This window comes from Microcebus murinus, chromosome 7 (assembly GCF_040939455.1).
Source record: "Microcebus murinus isolate Inina chromosome 7, M.murinus_Inina_mat1.0, whole genome shotgun sequence".
Classification (NCBI taxonomy): Eukaryota; Metazoa; Chordata; class Mammalia; order Primates; family Cheirogaleidae; genus Microcebus; species Microcebus murinus.
The window spans coordinates 89,900,346-89,913,672 of record NC_134110.1 but is presented as its reverse complement, the minus strand read 5'-3'; the positions used below and the strand labels follow the sequence as shown (position 1 = coordinate 89,913,672).

The following is a 13,327-nucleotide window of genomic DNA, read 5'->3' as shown; positions in this document are numbered from 1 at the left end:
AGTGAGAGGGGAATTCTTGCCTTGTTCCTGATCTTAGTAGGAAAGCTTCAAGTTTCTCACCATTAAGTATGTTAGTTATACATTTTCTGTAGATGTTCTTTATCAAGTTGAAGTTCTCCTATATTCCTACTTTGCTGAGAGTTTTTATCATGAATGGGTGTTGGATTTTGTCAAATGCTTTTCTGCATCTATTAATATAATCATCCTTTTTTTTTTTCCTTTAGCCTGTTAATGTGACAGATTACATTACTTAATTTTTGAGTATTAAACCAGTCTTGCATACCTGGCATAAATCCTACATGGTCATGATGTATAATTCTTTTTACATATTGTTGGATTTGATTTGCTATATTTTGTTTAGGATTTTTGCATCTATGTTCATGAGAGATTTTGCTCTATAGTTTTCTTTTCTAATAATATTTTTGTCTTGTTTTAGTATTAGGGTAATGCTAGCCAGGCCAGTTTTAATAACAAGAATGTGACCATAACCATGGACTGGGCAAAGAGCAGGCAGGACCTTACCTTCTTGACATGTCAACAGGAATGTACAAGAGTGCTCAGGGGGCTGGGTGTGGTGGTTCACGCCTGTAATCCTAGCACTCTGGGAGGCCAAGGTGGGCGGATTGCTCAAGGTCAGGAGTTCGAAACCAGCCTGAGCAAGAGCGAGACCCCTCTACTGAAAATAGAAATTAACTGGCCAACTAAAAATACATAAAAAAAAAAAAAAATTGGCCAGGCATAGTGGTGCATGCCTGCAGTCCCAGCTACTTGAGAGGCTGAGGCAGGAGCATCGCCTGAGCCCAGGAGTTTGAGGTTGCTGTGAGCTAGGCTGGTGCCACGGCACTCTAGCCTGGGCAACACAGTGAGACTCTGTCTCAAAAAAAAAAAAAAGTGCTCAGGGTACATAGCATATTGCTTCATCCTGCAAGAGAGGGTAGAAATAGGCCCATATTAATGTGGTCAATTGATTTCTGACCATGGCACCAAAACTAGTCAATGGGAAAACAAGTTTATTCAACAAACAATGGTGGAACATATGGTTACATGTATAGAAGAAATCAATCTTAGCCCATACCTTACAACTATACACAATAATTAATTTGAGATGGATTATAAACCTAAATGTAAACTAAAAATATAAAGCTGCTAAAAGAAAATATAGGTGGCTTCATGACCTTAGGGTAGGCAAAGATTTCTTAGACAGAATTCAGATAGCACTAAATGTAAAAGAAAAGAATTGATAGACCGAATGTCATCATAAAATTATATACATTAAAAGGCCCCATTTAAAAAGTGAATAGCGAAACAAAGAAAATGAAAATAATTGTAATACATATATTTGCCAGAACATTAAAAACTTTCTATAAGTCAATAATATAAAAAACAAAGAATTCACCAGAATATTGGGAAAGACTTGAATAATGGCTCTCAAAGGAAGGTAGACAAAATGACCAATAAAGCACATGAAAGAGTGTTTAACATCATTAGTTATCAGGGAAATGAAAATAAAAACCATAATAAGATACCAACATCAAATACTAGGAGAGCCAGCTTCATGAGTATGGAACAAGTGCAGTTGTACAGAGGCCCTCCTCCCCGCACAAGAGCTGGGCATTTGAGTTAAAATTTTGCTGTCACCATCCACCAATATTTTATTTTTAGTAATTAGTCAAAGATTTATTCAGGAGGAACTTACCATACAAGGCAGTCTTGGGTGGCATCAAGACAAGGTAGATCTCCATGTTTGCAATGCATGCCTGTCTAGTCTTTTATACCTTGTGTGGAGAAAAAAAAAAAAAAAAAAGGAAAGGGGGAAAAAAAGTTACAGGTGACATGTTAAGTCATCTGGTTGTTTTCTTTCTTTACTTTCTACTTCAAGGAATTGTTTCGGTTCCCAGTGATCTGGTCAATACTCTTAAGTGTGAGTGGGAGGAGGTAGTGTTTTGGGCAGTTATCTAGATTGTCTGGTTGCTGCATCCTACAACTCACTTTGTGGTCATGTACCCAGAGTACATTTTTACAATGGCAACCAAAGAACCATTACTGCATCCTACAACTCACTTTGTGGTCATGTACCCAGAGTACATTTTTACAATGGCAACCAAAGAACCATTACCAAACACTATGTAGTGTTTACTAAGGGCAAAGGGAAAATGCAGCAGAAGTCCTTATTTTTGGAAGGACACAGTGGTAAAATGCAACGGTTCTGTTACATGTAAGGGTTTTGCAGAGCCTTACACAAACTCCACTTTACCGGTATGGCAGTATTCACAGATCTTTCAATGAGCTCCACTTTGAAGAACTAATTTTTTTTATTTTATTTTATTTCGGCATATTATGGGGGTACAGATTTTAAGGTTTCAATAAATGCCCATTTCCCCCCCTCCCTCCACAAGTCTGAGTCTCCATCATGACCATCCCCCAGATGGTGCACATCTCACTCATTATGTATGTATATATCCGCCCCCCTCCCCCCTCCCACCTGCCCAATACCCTATTACTGTAGTACCTATGCGACCACTTAGTGAAGAGCTAATTTTAACAGCTAAATGTGAAAACATTTTGGCTTTCCTGCAAGCTTCAGTTTTTCCAATATTTCCAGATTTTCCAACACTTAGTGACTATTCTGTTCTCCAGCTGTAGCCTTCTAGGTTTTCACTCTCATTTCTTTCCACATTCACATAGGTTCTAATTTATAAGTGGGAGCTAAATGATAGGTACACATGGTCATAAAGTGGTATAAAGGACATTGGAAAATATATATTTCATCAATCTTGTTTAACTCAAATTTTAAATAATTTTATCTTTGAATTTGTATTTTATAAGGAAATCCAATGAGACAATGGAGTAGAGGAGACACATGCATCCACGTATCTACTGTGCCTTGCTGCCCTATTTCATACAGAATTTGCAATCACTATGCTGCTTTCATAACATATTTAACATGTACTTGCTTTGATTCTTGCTAGACTCCCATGTATCATGGGTAAACTGCAATTCAGTGCTCATATTCCATATCAACACCTCTTTAACTGAGTATGAGGGGGTGCTAATAGGCCCAAGCAGCCATGCCTTCTGTTTGAACCAGACTAACTTCTAATGCAGAAAGAAGGCTATGGCATTTGAAGAAACACAAATGACCAAGGAACCGTATCATAGCCTTTCTTACTTGTTTACTTCCCTATATTTACCAATCAATTACACTGGCAATGATGACACAGAAGGAAAGGGGAAAATAGGGCAATCCCATAGTTCCTTTTCAGTCCTTCGTTACTCAGCAGAAAGCTATAGGTAGAAACTTTTAGTGAAATGTGTGACAAAACTAGAAGAATCTTGTTACCTGACTTCAAATTATACTACAGAGCTATAGTAACCAATACAGCATGGTACTGGCATAAAAATAGACACATAGACTAATGGAACAGAATAGGGAACCCAGAAATAAATCCACACATCTCTAGTGAACTTATCTTTAACAAAGTTGCCAAGAACATGTTTTGGGGAAAGGATAGTCTCTTCAGTAAATGGTGCTGGGAAAACTTGATGTCCACATGCAAAAGAATGAAACTAGATCCTTATCTCTCACCATATACCAAAATAAAATCAAAATGGATTAAAGACTTAAATCTAAGACCTGAAACTATGAAACTACTAAAAGAAAACATTGGGGAAGTAAGTCAGGACTTTGGTCTGGGCAAGGACTTCTTGAGTAATACCCCCAAAACACAGGCAACAAAAGCAAGATTGGACAAACAGGACTACATCAAGCTTAAAAGCTTCTGCATAGCAAAGGAAACAATCAACAAAGAGACAGCCCACAGAATGGGAGAAAATATTTGCAAACTACCCATCTGACAAGGGATTAATAACTAGAATATATAAGGAACTCCAGCAACTCAATAGGGAAAAGTCAACTAATTCAATTTAAAAATGAGTAAAAGAGGCCGGGCGCTGTGGCTCACGCCTGTAATCCTAGCTCTTGGGAGGCCAAGGCGGGCGGATTGCTCAAGGTCAGGAGTTCAAAACCAGCCTGAGCAAGAGCGAGACCCCGTCTCTACTATAAATAGAAAGAAATTAATTGGCCAACTGATATATATATAAAAAATTAGCCGGGCATGGTGGCGCATGCCTGTAGTCCCAGCTACCCGGGAGGCTGAGGCAGAAGGATCACTCGAGCCCAGGAGTTTGAGGTTGCTGTGAGCTAGGCTGTCGCCACGGCACTCACTCTAGCCTGGGCAACAAAGCGAGACTCTGTCTCAAAAAAAAAAAAAAAAAATGAGTAAAAGATCTGAATAGACACTTCTCAAAAGAAGACTTACAAATAGCCAACAGATATATGAAAAAATGCTCAACATCACTAGTCATCAGAGAAATGCAAATCAAAACTACAATGAGATATTATCTCACCCCAGTTAAAATGGCTTTTTTCAAAGAGATAAGCAATAATGAATGATGAGGATGTTGAGAAAGGGGAACACTTGTACACTATTGGTGTGACTATAAACTAGTGCAACCACTATTGCACTATTGAGAACAGTATGTAGAGTCCTCAAAAAACTGCTACCTGTATATCCAAAAGAAAGGAAATCAGTATATCAGAAGATATCTGCACTCTCATGTTTATGACAGCACTATTCACAATAGCCAAGATTTGGGATCAACCTAAGTGTCCAACAGTGGATTGATGGATAAAGAAATTGTAGTACATGTATACAATGGAATGTTCTGTAGCCATAAAAAAGAATGCAATCCTGCCATTTTCAACAACATGGGTGGCACTAGAGAACATTACATTAAGTGAAATAAGCCAAGCACAGAAAGACAAATCTCGCATGTTCTTATTCATACATGGGAGCTAAATATTAAAAACAATTGATCTCATGGAAACAGAGAGTAGAATGATGGTTACCAGAAGCTGTGAAGAGTAGCAGGGAGGGTGGGGGATAATTTGGGGATGGTTAATGGCTGCAAAAATATAGTTAGATAGATAAATATAATGAACGATATTTGACAGCACAACAAAGTGGCTATAGTCAACAAAAAGTTATGGTATACTTTAATAAGTTATGGTATACTTTAAAATAACTAAGAGTGGCATTGGAATGTTCCTAACACAAAGAAATGATGAATGCTTGAGGTGATGGATACCCCAATTACCCTGATTTTATCAATACACAGTGTATGCCTGTATCAAAACATCACATGTACCCTATAAATACATGCAACTATTATGTACCCATAATAATTAAAAATAAACTATTTTTAAAAAGCAGTTAAATAGCAGTTTTGTGCAGCATTTCCATTGTTCTGATAAAAACAAAATACATGTGAATGTGCAAAATACTAGTGGTTCCACCTATGAGTTAAATGCTCATATGTTTGCATTTAAGACAGGTATTGTACAATATAGAGATAAAATTCATGCCAATAAAATTTTGATTTTTCTCTATTTAGAATGAAAATTACTGCTGTTACATTTTTTGTAACAGTTTTATTGAGATTCACACATCATACAATTCACCACTTGAAGTATACCATTCAGTGTTTTTTAGAATATTCATAAAGTTGTGCAAAACTATTACCACTAATTTCAGAATATTTTCATCACTCCAAAAGGAAACCCCATATCCATTGATAGTCACCTCCCAACCCTGCTTCCCCCCACCCACTCCACCATAGTTCCTGCCAAACATTAATTACTTTCCCCCTCTATGTATTTGCCTTTTCTGAGCATTTCATATTAAGTCAAACCTCAGTATCCTCAGGGAATTGTTTCCAGGGCTCTTGTGGATATCAAAATCCGAAGATGCTCAAGTCCCTTACATAAAATGACATAGTATTTGCATATAACCTGCACACATCCTCCTATATAGTTTAAATCATCTCTAGATTACTTACAATACATAATACAATGTAAATGCAATATAAATTGTTTTCTACTGTATTATTTTTTAATTTGTATTATTTGTATTGGTTTTTTTGAAATCTTTTTCTTTTTCTTTTTTTTAAATTATACCTACTGATTCTGATCTATTGAAATGTTTTTTAATCTTCAGTTGGGTGAATCCTCATATGCAGAACCCTCAAAGATAGAGGGGTGACTGTAAATGGAATCAGTTTGTGGTCTGTGACTGGCTTCTTTTATCTAGCATAATGTTTTCAAGTTTCATCCATGTTGTAGCACAGCAGTCCCCAACCTTTTTGGCACCAGGAACTGATTTCATGGAAGACAATTTTTCCATGGAAGGCAGGGGGCAAGGTGGTGGTGGGAGAAGGGGGATGAGACAGAGCTCAGGTGGAGTGATGGGGAGCAGCTGTAAATACAGATGACTCTTCCCTTGCTCTCACTGCCACTCACCTCCTCCTGTGTGGTGCCACCTCCCTTGCATTTCTAAGCCTCCCCTCCAGTTTCTAAGCTTCATAGAAGACAGTTTTTCCACACACTAGAGCGGAGCCCGGTGAAGGAGCCAGGGGAGGTCTGTGCCTGGTATGTGGCCCAGGGGTTGGGGACCGCAGTTGTAGCATGTATCAGCACTTCATTCCTTTTATTTATTGTGATAAAATATACATAAAATAAAATTTCCCATCTTAACCATTTTAAGTGTACAATTCAGTGACACTAAGTACATTCATAATGTTGTGTAACCATCACTACTGTCCATTTCTAGAACTGTTTCATCATCCCAAACAGAAACTCTGTACCTATTAAATAATAGCTTCCTATTGTCACTTCCCCCCTGTCCCTGGTAACCTCTATTCTATTTTCTGTCTCTGTGCATTTGCCTATTAATAGAATTCCATTCATTTTTATAGTTGAATAATATTACACTGTATACCACTTTTTAAAAATCCATTCATCTGTCTATGAACACTTAGGTTTTATCCACCTCTTGGTTATTGTGAATAACACTGCCATAAACATTGGTATATAAGACTCTGCTTGAGCCCCTGCTTTCAACTCTTTGGGGTATATACCTACAAATGAAATTACTGGGTCATATTGTAATTCTATATTCAGCTTTCTGAGGAACCCTGATACTGTTTTCCCCAGTGGCTGCACCATTGCATATTCCCATCAGTAATGTACCAGAGGTCCAATTTGTCCTTAACACCTCTATTACATTTTATAAGTAAAAAAATATTTTTAGAGAAAAAAGCTTTTTATGGTAATACTTTTAACAGCAGTATTTTGCCTGGCTTTTGAACAAGAGGCCCAATTTTCATTTTATACCAGACTCCACAAATTATGTAACTGTCCCTGTCTACTAGAATGCCAAAAATTAAAAAGATTGACAAGAAAAAATGTTGTCAAAGATGTGGAGCATCTGGAATTCTTATACATATATTGTTGGTGGGAGTATAAAATGGTATAACCATCTTGCAAATTGCTCTGGCAGTTTCAATAAAGTTAAATATACATTTACCCTATGACCCAAAGGAAAGATAAATGTACACAAAAGACTCTGTTATCATGAATGAAGAAAAGATTAATTTGAAGGCTATTTGAGAAGGAGAATCCTAGGAATAGTATTAATCCATAGATTAAATGAGTATGAGGGGTGAAGGAAGGAGAGAAGGGAGCATGGGATGTTTCCATATTTTTTGTTTGAGTTTTGAGTGGATGGATGAGGATGCCACCAATTGTGAATAGTGAACACAGCCATTGGAATAGGGGGAACAATGAATTTGGTTTTGAACATGTGGAATTTGAGATATCTTTCCCCCCAGTCATTATAGTTCATATTCTCTCTGTCTTTTCCTCTCTCACTCCCACATGGTTGACCTGCTTTCTATTGATACAGTTCTTTTCCACATAAAAGAACATTGCTTAATTTTACCCTTTCTTGTATGCCTGCACTATATGACCAATCTCATAGACCTCTGCCTATTCCACCCAGATGCCTGACCACAATTCCAGCTACATGCTTTGGACTGCTGGTTCTCATCAAGTCATGGGACACATAAACATTCACATATTTTTCTTGCCTTGTACTTTTTTTTAGCAGATGCTCTAAGCAGTGTTTTGCAAAACAAATTTATTTACTTCTTTACTACCCAAAGTCTGTATAGTATAATTCTATATAATAATGTTTGTTATTAATTTGTAGACATATAGATAAAAAAGAACTTAAATAACAAATGGATAATGTCTTCTGACTTAGTTCTAGAGAGCAGAAGCATTACAGTATACATCCCAGGAAAGAAGTTTGGGGGCGATATCGATCAACAAATGACTTTTCCAGTTCAGTGCAGTTTTTGGACTTTTCTTGATATGGATTCCTCTTCAAGGAGAACTACACAGAAAAATAACGCTTTAATTGGTCAGATGGTAGAGTATATGTATATTTTATTATTAGAATGTTATTCAGGGCATTTTGTCACAGATTTTAATATGTCTTCTTAATGTTTTTGCTATTAACCCATTTCTATACTTTATTGGGCACAGGAACTAAATGTTTAAAAATTATTTCAAAATTGTGGTGTTTTTTAGATCAGGTGTCTGCACACTAAACACTACCACTTGAATAGATAGTTGGGGAATCTTTAATGAATGCTGTGTAAGAAAATAAAGATTTTTTAAAAAACCAGTCATCACAGAATTCCCAGACTATTGATAAATTGCTTTAAATTATAATTATATAAACAATAATTAATAATTTTAATAATAAATTATGTGTGATGATTAATTTATAAGTATTTCCAAATTGTGAAAATGCCAAAGTTTAATGTATGTTTGTTACCCTCTGGTTTGATGTAGGATTGCAGTTTGATTCCAGCTAACCTCATGGAGGCATTTGGATTATTGATTAATTGTAATGAATCATCTCCTTGCCACCCACTTCTTCCTACGGTGCAACACACTTTAAAGAAAGCCATTGATCCTGAAAAACTGCTTTATGTAGCTTCTAAACAGTTCACAACTGAAGATTTTGAGAAGGTAAAGGTAGATAAAATGCTTGCCCTGAATACTTGTGCTAATGTTTTTCAATTTAAATAGAAGTCCCTTTGAGCATTCAGTTTTCTTTACTTAGGGTATTTTTATTCCAACTTGCTTCCAGCTTTTAAACATTTTAAGGACATTGTATAGAAATTATTTAAAGTTATAATTAAATAAACAAATGGGTAAGGAAACATATATTAAAATGTTGAGTTTATTCACTGTCCAAATCACCATAGCTTAAAGAATCTCAATGAAAAGAAAACCAAAATAGAATATATCTATGGAAAATTATGATAGGCTATATAGATATACAGTTATTTACATTTTATAGCCTATTCAAAGGGATTTACCTTATATGAATGCCTTCAGAGTTCTGACTTTAGGGAATATCTTTTTATTTTATTTTATTTTATTTTATTTTATTTTTTTATATATTTTTTAAGCCAGTCAAATTTAGCAGTGGGGCCTTGAATACCAACTTTAGTGACACTAATATTAATAAGTTCTGATAACCCATTACCATCAGACCAGCCGACTTTAGGGAATATCTAGCATGATTCACTAACTCATTTTAATGTCCTGTCATGATGAAAATGTGGCATGTTTCAAGAAATTGAGGGTAGATGATGTAAATTTAGTAATAATTCTGATAGCTATTAAAGATGCTCAAGTATTTACTACTGAAACTCTTTTAACTATTGAGAAATCTGTCCACAGTAGAGAGGAATATCTGGGTATGATAGATAAAAGGCAGGGGATATTAGAAAGTGGAAGTCCATGGGTCATTAAAAAATTGTTTTCATACCTGCCTTCCTTGTAAGCATATTACATGAGTACAATGTTGAAAGGTGAACTTAAAAGATGAATTATGAGCATTGTTTATTCACATGGGTTAGAATAGAAAAAGAATAATATTTATGATGTAAGGTTTTGTTTTTATTTTTTAGTATATAAGAAAAAACAGTTAGTCTTTAGAAATTAGGGTACTAAATAGAGACAAACTAATTACCCAGAGAAATTTTTGCCTGTTTTTTTCTGAAAAACAAACCAAAAAAACTATGGATTTGTTTATTAATTAGTCAGGTATTTATTGAATACTTAACATAGGAGCCTACTTCTGTTCTTTTGTATTCTCACAGAAACATAAACTTTCTTCTTTGAATAGTTTATCATTTTATTGAGATTAAAAAAGATACACGAAACAAGGAGCAATTAAAATACTAAGCTGAGTGGTGCTGACTACAAATATTTTAGGAATTCAGAAAGGAATTTTGTGGAATGTAGAATGCAAATGTTGGGAAGACTTCATGGAGGAGGTGGGACTTTGTGTTTTAAGAAAAGGTAAAATTTAGATGCCAGGAAGAATGGATGTTCTAAGCAGAATTAATAGTACAAGCAAAGATGCAAAAATAGAAATTAGTATACATGGAAAACAATGAGAAGACCAGCTTGATTGGAGCAAAAATTGTATTATGGAGTCATAGTGGTTTAGCAAATTTACAATAAGCCTTGAAGCACAAGCAGAAGAGTTTCTAGTTGATTTGTCAGATTGTAGAGAACAGTTGTATGCTTTACTAGGCAGGTGAAATAGTGAAAATAGTTTCTCTGGAAGATAAATCTGTCCATCACACAAATCAGAGTAGATTGGATTTGTTGTAGTCTAGACTCTCCAGAAGGCAGACTGAGATGGAGTTTAGTGTATGAAATGTGTTTGGGAGTGCTCTATCAATACCTGTGGGCTTTATAATGCCTTCCCACACTTCAATCAGTCATATGATGTGGACTGTGGGCTGTCCTGAAGGGGCTGAAAGCTGGAAACCATCACTGACAACACTCCCAGTAGAGCTGGGGCAACAAGTCCTTTCCTGAAGGAAGATATAGGTGGCACATCATCATGCCACCAGAGGGTAGAACTTAGAGAGGGCTACTGATATTATTAATAGTAGTATTATCTAGTTCTGAAGACCTAGAGAGAATTGTGCAGTATGCAGCATAAACAGAACAAAGAAACCAGGACATATTCAATCCAGGACATGACCAATCCAGGATATATACATGTACTTTTTAAAAAGTTATATTTAAAATATAAATATTATTAATAGCAACCTTATGATAGTTAATATTTTCCTTGGTTCTATGAGTTGAAAAAATGAAAAAACAACTAGGATAATTAAAAAAATATCTAGAAATTATGTCACAGAGTAAGGACTTAAGGAACTGGGAATCACTAACTGAGAAAAAAACCACAAAACTCAGAGAAAACAGCATAATTATTGTGTTGGAAAATTATTCTCTACCTAAATCTCACTGAATCTCCAAGGCCCACCTTCATGCAGTTAACACAAGACCTCCCTTCTTTGCAGTGTTAAGGGCAAGTAGTCCTAGGGCCAATGAGAGAGAGTTGTAAGAAAATAAACTATAAGGAATTAAAGAATTAAAGCTGGTCAGAAGGGAAATGAGATTCCAAAGGAGGTGAGCCTTTCTCCCACTGGAACAAAGACATTGAAAAGTCACTCAATTACATTACACAGAACATTTCTGCACTGAGAAGGGAGGAGATTATTCTGGGTAAACTTTAATACTTTTTACAAGTACAATACTATGATTTTTTTTTTCCTCTGAATCACATTGGCCACAGTCTGATAATGATTTAAAGTGCTTAGCGACTGCAGGATGGCTCCAGATATTTACTCAATTTTATGCAAATAAAATCTGCAAACTTTAAAAATAAAATGGCAGTATACTTTTGATTTTTGTTATGTAGATTCTATAATAAAGCTTTAATCTCTTAAATTTTTCACCCTTTTAATTTAGCTACTGGCTTTTGCAAAGAATTTGAATGTAGAATTCAGCTTGGAAGCAGAAAGAATGATTCATGGCTATTATCTAGCAAGTCGCAGAATCAGAACAGATTCTATATATGGATCAAAACTCTCAGCATCTGCATTAAGATATTTGTAAGTATTTAAATTTTAAAAGCCAGTATTAACTTTTAAATGATGCATTTAATTTATTTATCTGTTTTACTTGTTTCTCTGTTTGCTTGATTGCTGTTTGGTTGGTTTATAATTTACCTTGTTCCAAAAGAATTTCAAGTGGCTTAACAATTCCTTTTGTTATATTGTAACATCATTTTAACCTCCACTAATTTTTTTCACTAAATATATTTTTATTGGATCCCCTGTATGAGATGTGTCTGAGAAAAATCACACTGATTTCAAATGTTTAAAAAAAATACATTTCCAGGTATTTTGTAATTGAACCTAGAAAAAAAATTTTTTTTTTTTTTTTTTGAGACAGAGTCTCGCTTTGTTGCCCAGGCTAGAGTGAGTGCGGTGGCGTCAGCCTGGCTCACAGCAACCTCAATCTCCTGGGCTCAGCGATCCTACTGCCTCAGCCTCCCAAGTAGCTGGGACTACAGGCATGCGCCACCATGCCCGGCTAATTTTTTGTGTATATATTTTTAGTTGGTCAATTAATTTCTTTCTATTTTTGGTAGAGACGGGGTCTTGCTCAGGCTGGTTTCGAACTCCTGACCTTGAGCGATCCGCCCGCCTCGGCCTCCCAGAGTGCTAGGATTACAGGCGTGAGCCACCGCGCCCGGCCTTGAACCTAGAAAAAATTTTTAAGTATATTATTCCTTATACTTCTAGAAACATTAATAGACTCATCTATTTTTGTTCCTTGAAAAGTTTTTAAAAACTAATTTTTATTATAAAAGAAAGTATGAACATTGTAAAAGTCTAAAAATGAGTAAAATATCCTGTTAACACTACCCATTCTTACCCCAATCCCTAGAGATAATCACTGTTAACAGTTTTTATGTATCCTTCAAGAAATTATTCATTCAAATACTAGCATATATGTATATGTAATTTAAATGTGATATATAGAATATATTTTTATTTAAATGTTATATATGTTAAATGAATACATTATTTAAACATATATAAGCATATAAATATATATTTTTTATATGGATAGGTATATTCTTTTTGCCCAAATGGAATCATGCATGCATGTAAAGAATTATCTCATTCTGTTTTAAATAGCTGCATTACAGCTTCACTCTGTTGTGATGTGGCTGTAACATAATTTAAATAGTCTCTTATTGACAGACAATTACTTTACTTAATACAATATTAAAGTATAATCTCAAACAAATTATGAAGTAGGACCAGGAGTAAAATAATCCATTAAATATATAAATATCTTGTTATAACTGCATTTTATAAAATAAGACAGATGAAGCACTGGCAGGAAATACCAGTATAGGTCTGTAAGACATAGATATGTGCAGTTAATTTGTCCAACTGTAAATTTATCTTGATAGAGCTGAAAAAATGCTAAATATAAACTAAGGTAGAAATCAACTCTCTGATAAAT

At 35.2% G+C, this 13,327-nt stretch overlaps 1 protein-coding gene across 1 annotated transcript in view; it reads left to right on the top strand.

The window, feature by feature from the left end:
* Positions 1 to 13,327, top strand: part of MCMDC2 (minichromosome maintenance domain containing 2) — a 31,930-nt gene that overhangs the window by 13,716 nt on the left and 4,887 nt on the right. The window contains exons 10-12 of the mRNA XM_076005251.1: positions 8,163 to 8,329; positions 8,759 to 8,938; positions 11,756 to 11,898. Of these exons, the coding sequence (XP_075861366.1) occupies positions 8,163 to 8,329; positions 8,759 to 8,938; positions 11,756 to 11,898 (490 nt within the window). The remainder of the gene's footprint in view (positions 1 to 8,162; positions 8,330 to 8,758; positions 8,939 to 11,755; positions 11,899 to 13,327) is intronic.